The sequence below is a fragment of the Leptodactylus fuscus genome, chromosome 2, assembly GCF_031893055.1.
Source record: "Leptodactylus fuscus isolate aLepFus1 chromosome 2, aLepFus1.hap2, whole genome shotgun sequence".
Classification (NCBI taxonomy): domain Eukaryota; kingdom Metazoa; phylum Chordata; class Amphibia; order Anura; family Leptodactylidae; genus Leptodactylus; species Leptodactylus fuscus.
Window position 1 is genome coordinate 137,947,032 of NC_134266.1, and position 13,700 is coordinate 137,960,731.

General features: G+C 39.2%; 1 protein-coding gene across 16 annotated transcripts in view; it reads left to right on the plus strand.

The window, feature by feature from the left end:
* The window catches only part of MACF1 (microtubule actin crosslinking factor 1), a 197,635-nt gene that overhangs the window by 160,573 nt on the left and 23,362 nt on the right, over window positions 1-13,700 (plus strand). For 12 of the 16 annotated variants that reach the window (XM_075264659.1, XM_075264658.1, XM_075264664.1 and 9 more), the window contains 15 exons: window positions 191-361; window positions 1,177-1,343; window positions 2,310-2,469; window positions 2,725-3,051; window positions 5,051-5,135; window positions 5,216-5,457; window positions 5,617-5,823; window positions 8,149-8,268; window positions 8,565-8,672; window positions 8,759-8,977; window positions 9,263-9,466; window positions 10,143-10,374; window positions 10,933-11,159; window positions 11,246-11,368; window positions 13,309-13,410. In XM_075264659.1, the coding sequence (XP_075120760.1) occupies window positions 191-361; window positions 1,177-1,343; window positions 2,310-2,469; window positions 2,725-3,051; window positions 5,051-5,135; window positions 5,216-5,457; window positions 5,617-5,823; window positions 8,149-8,268; window positions 8,565-8,672; window positions 8,759-8,977; window positions 9,263-9,466; window positions 10,143-10,374; window positions 10,933-11,159; window positions 11,246-11,368; window positions 13,309-13,410 (2,694 nt within the window). The remainder of the gene's footprint in view (window positions 1-190; window positions 362-1,176; window positions 1,344-2,309; window positions 2,470-2,724; window positions 3,052-5,050; window positions 5,136-5,215; window positions 5,458-5,616; window positions 5,824-8,148; window positions 8,269-8,564; window positions 8,673-8,758; window positions 8,978-9,262; window positions 9,467-10,142; window positions 10,375-10,932; window positions 11,160-11,245; window positions 11,369-13,308; window positions 13,411-13,700) is intronic. The other 4 variants (XM_075264665.1, XM_075264666.1, XM_075264668.1 and 1 more) reach the window with 1 other exon arrangement.

Sequence of the window (13,700 nt, forward strand, 5' to 3'; positions counted from 1 at the left end):
CAGTGAGATAGACTGCGTGTGGGTGGTGGAGATGAGACCATCTGACTTGTACAGCTTGGATCTGTTTCTCAGAGCCTGCTGTGAAATCACATTCTTGTTTGAATGATGCCAGACCCTTCCTCTCCCCCAGCGCCTTGTCACCTAAGATTGCTATCTTGCAGTGAGTGATGAGAAATTGTTTGCTACACAGGTGGCAGAGCGAGTGACGCAGCTACAAGAGGCTCTGCTGCATTGTGGGAAGTTCCAGGATGCTCTGGAACCGCTGCTCAGCTGGCTCACCGACACAGAAGACCTGATCGCAAACCAAAAGCCACCCTCTGCCGAATACAAAGTGGTGAAGGCTCAAATTCAGGAGCAAAAGGTACAAGTTTGAAAGAGTCACTGGCATATATTTAAAGAAAAACTAAGTCAAAAACATAATGTAAAAAAGTTTCCTAAGCTAAATCATTCAGAAGGTTTCACTGTAGGAGGTGGTTCTGTCACCAGACTGCTATATGTAAAGGGAGGCATAGTAAGGTGACAGGTCTGTTGTCCTATTAGGCAAGATGCCACAAAAATGTGTATTGTTTATGTAATAGGAGTGGTTGATGACTGGCTGATGTGCTTATGTTTACAGATCTGTGGTCACAAATATATGTGCATTAAGTAATGTTCCATCACCATGGTTTTTTGTTTTTGTTTTTTTATCATTTATTTAAAGGGAGTTTACCACCTCCCCAAGTATATTCAGCTGTCAATATAGTGTTAGAACACTTTATCTTGATAAAAACATAATTCTGTTTGTCACTTTCTCAGATTTGGAGAAAAAACACCGTACTTTGAACTATTATGTAAAATAGTTGGTGTATTGGGGCGGGCCTTCAGCTCCCTTATGCTCTTTCTTCTCAAGTGGATGTGGTGACGCAGGTATGAGATGGTAGTGGTCCGAGCAGCGCATCTAGACCTGCATCCCACCCCCAGTGCACCTACTTTCTTACTGGCAAAAGACGCAAAAGTTGTTTGTTTTTTTCAAAATCTACAAAAGTGACACTTTAACAAAATATTGTTTATCAAGTTATCCATATGCTAGTCTGATTGAGAAGTATTAGTTGACCAAGATGAGATGAATTTTTGTCTTTGGCGTAGAAAAAAAATCTTCCTGTAACTGATATTCTCACTTTTCATTGCCACGTGTAGCTCCTACAACGCCTCCTGGATGATCGTAGATCAACTGTGGATATGATTCAAGCCGAAGGTACAAGAATTGCAGATGGTGCTGATCCTGCTGATAAAGAGAAAATAAACCGCCATTTGGAGACTCTCAAGGAGAGGTGGTCATCCCTGCTGCAGAAGGCACAGTCAAGGTCTGCCTTACACTTCTCACTATCATCTTGTGGAAATTCTAGTATTATCGCTGGTCAGGTGTAAAAAGGTTGTGGAGTAAAAATGCCGATATTGGTTGCCTCGGTTATGTACAGGGCAAATAGTGCTGGGAACTCTTTAAAATCATCTGGATATAACATTGTGGTTGTAATGGAAAAACACAAATGTGCTGCAGGGGAGGGTGGAATGAAGGAGGTTCCTGAGGCAGATGTCTGTTCACATAATGTCAGAAGTCCATTATTATTATCTGTCGTAGGATCAGAACAATGGACATGAAAACTAATATAATGAAGGATGCAGATTGGGCACATTCTGTCTAGATCTGTAATTATGCGCTGCTGGGTAAAAAAAAAAAGACAAACTTCACTCCTTATTGTTTATATTTCAAGCTAAAGATTAAATCACACATGCAGGACTTTATTTTTCACAATATACAAACCTGATGGAAGAAAGCTTCTTTATACGGCAGTGAATGATGACTGATGTTTTTTTTAATTTAGTTTCTTTAGTTCATTCTCTTGATCCTACGATGGATCGGAACAACGGTCCTAAAAGATGATATAGCCTAATTTAGCCAATGAGTAAGGCCTAGTAATGTGTCACTCATCTACAGCCTAAAATTCTCCTTAACAGGAAGCAGATAACTTGAAGATGGTTGGCTAATCCTGTTAATATTTGCAGAGGGGTTGTTGATTTTGGTTTCTGAAAAATAGAAACCAAATAGAAGCTTTAGGTTTACCAAAATGCTTCTACTTGAGCTTTGTATGTAAATTGTAAATTAGAAATATCACAGTTTAGTTTGTCAAGTGGGTGCATTGGTCAGCCATTGCTATCCGTGTAGGCTTGACTATGGAGTAGAGCAATATTGATATTTTTATTGCTTTGCAGCATATTTTTGTTAGGCTTTAGCTTAATACCACTCAAATTGTGTTATTTTTTTTATGCAGGCAAAAACAACTTGATGACATATTAGTTTTAGCCAAGCAGTTTCATGAAACAACAGAGCCCATATTTGACTGGCTTTCGGCCACAGAGAAGAAGTTGGCAAACTCTGAGCCAATTGGCACTCAGACAGGAAAAATTCAACAACAGATCCTGCGCCACAAGGTATCCTGGGATGACGGGGTTAAATTAAGGAAACTGGGCTAATCTATAATCCTATATGTACAATATATGACTATTCAGGAATCCTGTTTTATGTAATAGTATGTTCTTTACCTGTTGTCTTTCATTATTACATATTTATTTATCATTTATCTTTTGTTTATCATGTTACTTGTCCTGTTTTATTAATTTTGTTCATCTTTTTATTTCTTTGCATATTATTTATTTTCTGGTGTGTTCCTTCTGGACAATTTCCAGAGTCTAGAGGATGATGTTGCAATACATGAGACTGATGTATGCCAAGCTGGCAGGCTAGTGGACAGTCTTTTTGCCCTGTGCTGTGCCGCTGAGCGTGATAGGCTGGCACAGACATTAGACTTCTTGCATGCTCGGTACAAAGAGGTTCTGGATCTCTGCAACAGAAAGAGCGCCTTACTGGGGCAAGCCCTGAGCAATGCCAGGCTGTTTGGGGAGGACGAAGTGGAAGTCCTGAACTGGCTGGCAGAAGTAGAGGATAAATTAAACTCTGTGTCTGTAAAGGATTACAAGCTGGAGGTTCTACAGAATCAACACAAAAGCCAAATGGTACATTTATTTTACCTTCATCTTTTATTTGCTTTCTATCATTCTTATTTCATTTGTTGCTTTCCTTTATTGTATATTATTACAATTTTTTTGTTCATTCTTATATTTCAGTTGGTTCACTACATAAAAATCCTATTTATTATAGTTGTAATGACCATGAGTCAAGCCTTTTAATCCTTTTCTCAGCTGACCCCAGGTCTCCCTTGCCGCAATGCGGTTACATCATTGTTTTAAGTTACTTTTCTTTTGACAAATTGTTAAATCATCTATTAAAAAAATCTTTTGGCGCCAGCGATGACCTGTTTGTAAGGATAATTCTTCATAAATCTGCTGTTACTATAACCTGGAAGTTAGAGCAAGAGCTGATAATCCCCGGATGTGCTAGTAAACTGGCAATGACTGGCTTATTACTTATGTATTAGTCATAAAGCATGTAACAGATGGTAAAACATGGCAGGAGAAAATAAGGAAGAGTTCACTAGACCTTTCTTACATTGTTAGAGAAATGAAATCTATAGCAACAAAGCAGCAGAGATATGAAATCTAATTCTATACTAAGTTATCAGCCTGACATAGACCACCATTCTTTTTTCAACATTTCTCTGGCCCATGGGCACCGATTTTTCAGGATATTACTCCTTTTCTCCTATTTGTTTTATATTTGTGCTTTTTGCTCTTGACTACATCATTGTCTACTTTTTACTGCAAATGTCATCTCTTGAGTTAACATACTGTAATAGTAATCAGAATAAAATAATGTTTTTTTTATACTTTTACAACATGAATTTATATTGAAGAAAAAACAAAATGTCCCCAACCTATATTAACCCATAAGCTCCTGTAACTGTGATAGGTTGGCTGCTCCTGTTATGAAGAGTTTTCTTGGGGGAGAATTGTCCACAAATGATTTCTTATATGTTAAAATAAATTAACAGAAACCTGTGTCTGCTCCCTGCTGGTCCTGGCACATCAGACACATTTAGAAAATGCCATGAGATGACCCGTTAAACCTATTTAATATGTTGCCACGTCATCCTGCTCCCAACTGGGGCATATGAATATAATGTAGAGAGCCCCCATATACACATTTATACAATGACTGCTTGCTTTTAGGAAGGTGGAGTACCACAGGGAAAATTAACTTGATTACACACTTTGTGTTATATTAGGAGGTTGCCATTGCTAACTCATTGCTGCTGCCTTCACAGAAAGCCCACTTTCTTATGCAAAGTCAGATTATTTCACAGCTCAGACATCTTCATCTTTTTGTCTTCATACAGTGCTTACTATTTGCCTCTATCTTTTTCCTTCTAAGCTTCTACCAACCTGCCATACGTTATCCGTATTTCCACTACTCTAGAGTAATTGGCATATTGTGAGAATCCATAGTCTATATCCTACTATAACCGTTCCATATATTAAAACCTGTGGATTTTTAGGTAATAAAACAGATTTGGATGGCCATTACATTTTAACAATTTTTCATCCACGGTCTTCTTTTATCAATGCGCTAGTGGCCCTGCAGTTGCAGGGATTTATACATGCTAGTTTTACAAGATTCTTTATTCATTTGCACTGCAATTTGCATTATTAAAACCAGTATGGCTGCTTTTCTCCAAAAACAGCACCATACCTGCTCACAGCTTGTGTGATATGGAAGATCAACTCTAGTCATGTCAGAGGAGCAGGATTGCCATACTGAAAGCAACCTGCGGTCCGTTGTGGTGTGGTTTTTGGAACAAAGTAGTTATAACGTCAATCTGGCCGGCCCCTTTTTTTGCCATGGTTAGACACTACCATTTACAATTGCTAATTGTTTTTCATACATTTATTGTAACAGCCAGTGGCTGCATTTGTGTGACATAACCATGAAGACGTGCAGTTTTCACCTTGTCAATGGCCAATCTCTTTCTCTGCTCAAAGAAGGATAAATAAATTCTCGGTGATTTATTTGTACTTGGGATTTTTTTGCTCTAATTATGTTTCCTCCTTTACCAAGGCACTAAGTGAAGAAATAGTCAATAGGAAGAGAAATGTGGATCAAGCTGTTAAAAATGGACAGGCTCTATTGAAACAGACAACAGGTACCGTCTTTATGATTTATGCACATACTTTCTTGCTGAATTTATGCTACCATTTAATTTTATATATAATTATTCTATAGGAGAGGAGGTACTGCTGATCCAAGAGAAGTTGGATGGCATCAAGACTCGGTACGCTGAGATCACAGCATCTAGTGGGAAGGCTCTCAGGACATTAGAGCAGGCCTTACAACTAGCCAACAAATTCCAGACCACCCATGAGGAATTGACTAACTGGCTTGGAAGAGTTGAGGATGAACTCGCTCGTACTAGTGGTCAATCACCTGCAGGGGATCAGATTCCTCAGTTCCAACAGAGACAAAAGGTATGAGTAAGTAAAATGTTGTGCAGGTGAAGGATTGGGATTTGTTACAACAGATATGCCTTCAGTTTCCCTTATTAAGCCGTAAACCTTGTTTTGGTAATTAGAAAATACCTGCTTGTTCGCACATATACAATAGTTATCTGTTTCTGTTCTATGCAGGAATTAAAGAAGGAGGCCATGGAGTACCGCATAGTCCTTGATACCATTAATGAGGTGGGCAGTGCCCTGCTGGAACTAGTGCCTTGGAGAGCTCGGGAGGGTCTAGACAAACTTGTCTCAGACGCCAATGAGCAGTATAGATCAGTCAGTGCAACTATTGGACACAGAGTTGATCAGATAGATGCCGCCATTCAAAGATCACAACAGGTATGGAAACTTAATGGTAAATGTGTAGATGTAAAGAGGTGTTTTGCTTAAAAAAAAATAAAAAAAAAGTTGAACTGTTTTTCTAAGCTTCTTTTAGGGTTTAATATAGCTGACAGACTCCCTTTAACTTCCATGTTAATGGGCATCCACACCCTTTAGTATAGCAGTGGGTCTAACTATGCACTGTTGTCACATGGGAAATCATTGCAAGGGGATATTTAGTATTTTGTGACGCCCTTTGAAGACTTTTAATGACCCTGTAACGCACTCCTCTTCATCCACTCCGCACTCTGAGTAAAAGATATAAGGTCCTCATCAGCAGAAGACCCTTTTAATTGGACCATCCTTATGCCCTAATAATGCATATGGATAGAAATTGTCCTGATAGGTTTTTCTAGGTTTATTCAACTTGTGTTTCTTATGTGATTCCTTGTAGTGTTCAAGATCTTTGTTCTAAATAAATTGAAGCATTGTTATTTACCCTTTTAAAGCGGAAAACAAGTTCAGCTTATACAGCTGTGCAGCTCGTACCAGAAATGTTCCCAGAACAAATGATGGAACTGTTTTTTTTTTTTTTGTTTTTTTTTACTCCTTAATAGACAACACATCTTTGTAAAATAAGAAACGTTATCATCTGCTTCATTGCTAGCATCCCCTTGGTCCCCAGCTGGTCTCTGTTCCTCTTGATCCAGCGGGACTGCAGGCTGTAGTGGTGCTGTGTTGACACCAATTATATCTTCGTTACAACCAGTTGTTAGTTTCTGTGGTCACTTGTAAATTCATTGTTGCTGAATTAGGAAGTACTGATACTGGTGGGGCACAGGGCAAGCTTTGGGAATGAAGTGGTAAGGTGAGTGTAACTGCTCACAACTTGTAGTATATGATTGAGAGCATGGTGGTAGTAGGGAACATACTTGTTTAGTGGATTCACAGAGAAGCTTTGTGCACCTAGAGTTCTGTATATACATTTTTCATCCACAGATCCATTGTAAGTATACAAATAGAGCCTCAGAATTGCTGTATAATAACAGATTTTTCCCATAGCCACAGACTAAATAAATGTCTTCCACATGTGGGGGTCCCACTGCTGGCCCTCTCACTTACTATGCATTTCTTATATCACATATGGTTGAATGGATAGAACAGGACACATATACAGCCATCTCACCATTTAGTCTGCGTATGGCTATGGACCTCGGTTATTGGAAGTCCCATAAATATTTCTGCCGATATGATGATACCCTATTTATTAGCCTTATTTTCTGTGCACTAGAGCACTACTTTTATATAGACCCCTGGGGACCTGACATTCATACATTACTAATCGCTTCTTCAGATAAAGTGGTGCTGTTGAATAATAGTGATTTCGTATTAATTGATCCATTTCTGAAGTGCCTGGTGCGTCTAGTTCATTTACCCCCACTCGGCCCAGAGGATGTACACCTTAGTTTTGGACTTTTTTGCTTCTTGTGTAATTGCTTTTTGTTTTGCTGTTCCTGCAGGCTTCTGCAAATGTCAATGTCAGTAAATGTGACATGTTTTCATGGGACATGTGCTTTAGAGCAGCTTGTTTTCTGTTTCCAGTACTATGTTTGGTAGTCCTCGTTGCCTCCTCATTTGTGCTTGTGATTTGTGATCTGTGTAATTTGTGATCAGACTAGTTTAGTCAAACATATGGCGGCATATATAGAATGTGAGCTACTTATTAAAGATGACCTCTCAGCTCTCCTGACCTGTCTATATAAAGGGTTAAAAATGGCTTAGTGGGGAAAGTGATATAAAATAGTAAAATATGTTGTACTAGCCTGTGAAATCCCCCATTATTCCAGCACCACCTCTATGGTGCTCCTTGCTGGTCTCTGTTTACTAGGCTGCGGTGACTATTTTCCTACTACACAGATCCACTACAGTTAATTGCTGGCCCGAACAGGTAAATCAGAATGACATGAAGCAGCGGTGCTGGTATGACGGGATTTCAGCATCTTTTACTATTTTATACAATTCCTTTTTGCAACTCAAACCTCTGTCATTCAGTCAGAGATGTTGAATAAGTAATATACCAGGCAGAGCTGTTTTTTTTGCTCACATTTGCTAAAATATACAATTACCTGTATCAAATGATCTATGCAATTCAACAACAACAAAAAACTAATAAAATGTGTTTAGTAAAAGTTGCATCAGGGCTTATACAAGCCAGTAGCTAAAGGTGAATAGCCTCTTAATAACATTTATAACTATGGAGGTGCCACATTTAATTCAATGTTCAGTGTGTCTGCAATGTGTGTGCTTCATTGTCCTCCTTCGTCTTTGCTCCTTTCCTGCCAGTACGAGCAAGCTGCTGATGCAGAGCTAGCCTGGGTGGCTGAGACCAGAAGAAAACTTTTGGCACTCGGTCCAGTCTGTCTGGAGCAGGATCAGACTACAGCTCAGCTCCAGGTGCAAAAGGTACGAGTACTGTTCATTTACTACTGGTCATGTGAATCGTGCCGGACTCTTGATTTCTATTTATTTAGACCTCTGTTCCAGTTGTCTTGTGATACATAAAGAGGGCATTGTTATATTCCAGGCATTGTTTCAAACTCAAGTGTTGAGACTCAGTATTGAAGAACTGTCACTGATGTTCCTTCCTAGAAATAAGTGTAGGATTTGGTGGTTTTCAATTGACAATGAAGCTTGAATGAATGTCCTTACATGCTAACTTCTGACTGCTTCAAGGATAATTGTGTTGTGTTACTGTGCAGGCTTTCTCTGTAGACATCATCCGCCACAAAGATTCTATTGATGAGCTGATAGGTACACAGGAAGACATTCTGAGTACATGTGGAGATGAACAAAAGGCCGCCTTACAAGTAAGTGCAGAATTACTGCTTGACCTGCTGCTTAATAGCAAGGAATACTCTACTTTGTATTGGTCTTATATCTCTATTTATTGCAGGAAAAAACAAAATTATTGCTGCGGCAGTATGAGGATGTCAGCCACATAAACTCAGAGCGCTCTGCCCGTCTGGAACGTGCTCAGGTTCTTGTGGGTCAGTTCTGGGAAACTTATGAAGAGTTAAACCCTTGGATTGAAGAAATGAAGACCACAATTTCTCAGCTGCCACCTCCTGCTGTCGATCATGACATGCTTAAACAGCAGCAGGAAGAAATTAGGGTAGGGCATCTTGCAGGTTACTCATTTTTTTCCTTATCACCAGCAGTCTTTACGCTATAATAGAAGTTATTTATATATTGTCTGAAGTCTGAAGCTCCGTTTGATTTCCCAAGAGACAAGCCAGAAATTAAACTAGTAAAATGTCTCCCATCTAGCTGTCTCAAATGATGATGTCCTCTGCTGACCCAGTATTACTTTCCACTTGATCAGCTTCTCCCTTTTGATTAAAAAAGTCTTTTGACAGGCCCAAAAGTTTTACATTTCATGTTTTCCCTGAAATTGCAGCAATTAAGAGAATCGGTTGCTGAACACAAACCTCATATTGACAAGCTTCTAAAGATTGGTCCACACTTATTTGACCTGAATCCTGAGGAAGGGGTGGCTGTACAGGAAAAGTACAGGAAAGCAGAACAGCTCTATCTGGGAATTAAGGAAGATGTTCGCAAAATGGCTATGGCATTGGACGACGCTCTTGCACAAGCTGCTCAGGTATGTTTTCTGTAATTGCGTTTTAATTTTCTTACTGTGGCAGGATCTGTTGGCATATTATGCAGCCGTAGTGTATCACAAAACTTTAGCACTAATGAAAAATGCTAGAGAATGAAGTCCAACGTGTAAACGCCATACCAAGCCCTGTACTATGTATGTATGTATGTATGTATGTATGTATGTTTGCATTTCTTAATATTCTCAATATTTTTTGCAAAGTTTTTTTTTTTTTTTGGTCAGAGTAAGAACTATACTATAAGTTTTGTGCTGCACATTATCTGTGTCCTGCATCCTCTGTAGTCTCCATATTGTCCCGCTTCATAGTCCAAGCATAAGTGTGCTTTATTGGTTGCCCCATGTGTTATTGTGTTTGCATTGTTGAGTTGCTGTGGTTCATGTTCCACTAACCCCCCATCTCTCCTCTCATATCACGTCACCTCCCTTTCCTTGTGGAATGTGTTAACTTTCTGTTGTGCTGCCCTGGTAACATGTCCCTGTCGGCCTGACTATTCCGCATTACAGATTGTGGAGGTAAGTGTCATCCAGCTTGATTAGTTTCTAACCTCAACCTTTTGCTTCCTTTTATGTCCTGCTTCTTTCATGTTTCTTTCTTTTTCTTTTTTTTTTAATGGGAATTCATAAATGTTATGTTCATATACTTTTATTGCTCTATCAGTTCCATGATAAGGTGGGACCTATGTTGGAGACTCTGGAGAGCATGGCATCTCGTCTGCATATGCCTCCTCCAATACCTGCAGAAGTGGAAAAGATCCGTGATTGTATCAGTGACAACAAAAACACACTTATGGAACTTGAAAAATTATTACCTTCCTTTGAGGCCTTAAAACATCGTGGGGAGGAGCTACTCAGTCGTTCACAAGGAGCAGACATGGATCCCGCAGCAAAAGGTTAGTAAGATGGATCAAATCTGAATTTATAGATGGTATCTAAAAGTTAGTAAATAAAACTGGTAGCAGAAAATGTTACAAAATGCAAAAACAAACCAACATTCCTCACCCAGTAAGTTCCTTGCAACGCCTGTGCAGTTTCCTGGAGTAATAGCATTTATGCCAGATGCAGCCAGTCACTGATCACACACCGTCCTATGGCGCACAAGCTAGCATCACTACTGAAACCAGGGATTGACACGCACTGGCATCTCATCGCTCCAGGAAAATAAAGGTGGCCTTCAGTTCTGCAGATACAAAGGATTTAACAAGTCATTGTCCGTTTTTTATTTTGTAACATTTCCCGCAGCAACTTGTAATCTTTTGCACTTTTCGATAACCTGTTTTGTTACAGCTTTGTGTCTCTACTGTTAGACACAAAGCTAGGTATCCACGGTAACATGTTCTCAGCTCTCCTTTTGGATTGTTAAGATATTACGTTATAAGCCATTTGTTGTGAATATGTGTACTTAAATAGAAATTATATTTACATGACTTTATGCTTGTTTCTTGCTTCAGCCATTCAGAATAAACTGGATCGGCTCACATTCTTTTGGGAAGATATCAAAACCAAAGCAGACGAGCGTGAAATGAAATTGTTGGATGTTCTTGAGCTAGCAGAGAAGTTCTGGTTGGACATGAATGCACTACTGACAACTATTAAAGACACACACGAGATTGTACATGATCTAGAGAGTCCTGGAATTGACCCATCAATGATCAAACAACAGATTGAAGCTGCAGATGTAAGACCCCATATACAAATTGTCTGTGTCTAAAATGCCTGATCAGATTGCCATAGATTCCTGAAAATATACTTTATTTCCTTTAGTCCATTAAAGAGGAAACTGATGGACTTCACGAAGAACTGGAGTTTATTAGGATCCTTGGAGCAGATCTCATCTTTGCTTGTGGAGAGACTGAAAAACCAGAAGTAAAGAAAAGTATTGATGAGGTACTGTATGCGGATTTCCCCATCTGAGAATAACTGGACAGGATTAAAGAATCTGGACTTTATTCCAGGGTAGTGGAGTCAGTAGGCCAAACTACTGATGACTGTGTTTTACCATAGTCTGACTCAAGACTACTTCATAAATTGCTGTCAGCCATGGATAGTCAGTAGTAAAATCCTCTAATTCATTAAAAAGTTAGTGGCTGAATTCCTGTGACAATAAATATGCAACACACTATGCATTTAACTATATACTGTATATATTCGAGTATAAGCAGAGACCCCTAATTTTACCACAAAAAACTGGGAAAACTTATTGACTCAAGTATAACCCGAGAAGGGGAATCCACCATTGCAGATAAAAAGTACAGCCATGTGCATTACAGATTAGTATACCTAAAATAATCGGTGGTACCGCACACTAATAAGTAGTAATTTTGGTGCTAACAAAAAAGGGTCCTTCAACCCTGTAATTCAGTAGGGAATAATTTTGTTGCACACAATATTGGAATAAATGCAAATATTGTTTTTAATTTTTACATGGTGATTAACGCCATTGACACAATGCAAATAGTGATTAGACAAGAATAACTAGATCCGCAGTAAGTGACGTTTCGGTCCTTAGACCTTCCTCAGAACAGATCTGTGTAGTCAGACTAAGGGTGCAGACTGGAAGCAGTAAGTACAAAGTAGGATGCGGTCTAGTGTAGTGAAGCAGCATGTAAAGTGGTCAGGCTTAGTCCTAAGCCTTAGTCCTAAGCCTGACCACTTTACATGCTGCTTCACTACACTAGACCGCATCCTACTTTGTACTTACTGCTTCCAGTCTGCACCCTTAGTCTGACTACACAGATCTGTTCTGAGGAAGGTCTAAGGACCGAAACGTCACTTACTGCGGATCTAGTTATTCTTGTCTAATCACTATTTGCATTACAGATTAGTAACTCCAGGTGCCTCATACTAATAGTTAACCCCATCATGTCCCTCACATTAACCCCCTGTGTGCCTCACATAAGAGTTACTGATATGTGGGACATATGGAGGTAATAATTGGGTATCTTCATAATTAAGGTCCTTCATTAGTACCCTCATGTGTCTCACATATTAGTAACCCTTATATGGGGCACACGGGTTAATATGAGGGACTTGATGCGGTTAACTGCTATAAATGTGAGGCACATGGAGTTACTGAAACTAAATTAATAACCCCAAATGCCTGACATTAATAGGCAGAATAACTAAAGGAAGGTCCCTGTGTGTGTCACTTTACTGTAGCTTCCTCTCCTCCATACAACAGGCATCTTCCATAAGACACAATGAATCCTGGCCACTCATCTGCAGAGTAGATGCTAAATCCTAGTGTGCTAAAGGACATCTGATGACGTCATGACCATGTGGTCGGACTTAGGTGTGGGCGGAGCTACTAGGATTTAGCCTTAACCTTATCTGCAGATGTTACATACCAGTGGCTACAGGACCTTTGATGACATCACAGTCACGTGACCTCATGACAAGCCAATCACAGAGCAGTAGCACTAAAGGACCTCCCCCTTCCAGGTCCTTCCAGTTTTCTGTGCCCTGTGCACCCTGACTCGTGTATAAGCCGAGGAGAGCTTTTTCAGCATGAAAAATGTGCTGAAAAAGTCAGCTTATACTCGAGTATATACGGTAATAATATTTGTTTAATATAATCAAAATTAATCATTTTATTTTGAATTCAGTCAGTAATTATTATTTTTTTTTTACAATTGTGACCTAAAATTGCTCCATACTCTGACTTTACAGCCCTAGGAAAGGATTCTTCACATGTCAGTGCTTATAAATACAGATTGACCGATATGTCCATATCAAAAAGTTAGAATTTCGCTCTGGTTTAGTTTACAGAGAGCAGATATTTGAAACCTGTCATATTTTTACATACTTATGTTTTTTCTCTTGGTTAGATGAATTCAGCCTGGGAAACGCTGAAGAAAACTTGGTCAGAACGACTAGAGAAACTGAGAGATGCAATGTCCAATTCTGTGCAGTATCAGGACACCTTACAGGTAGACTCATAAAAGAGGCGGCACTAAATTGACTGAAAAACATAATATAAATTCTGCATAGTTTATGAGCACACTTTGACAATTGAAAGTTCTAGATGTTTTACATGATTCTGTGTTAGTCAACCTTCCTTGTATAAGAAAGTCACCTAAGATTATAGGTGGATCATTTTGTAAGCCACACAATGGCTGGCCATGAAAATATTGATCCCTTTAAACCACAGCTATTCTAAAGCTCCCAGTAGGTGCTTGGGGAGCCTTATTGATATATAAAGTTCCTATGGCTCATTGTG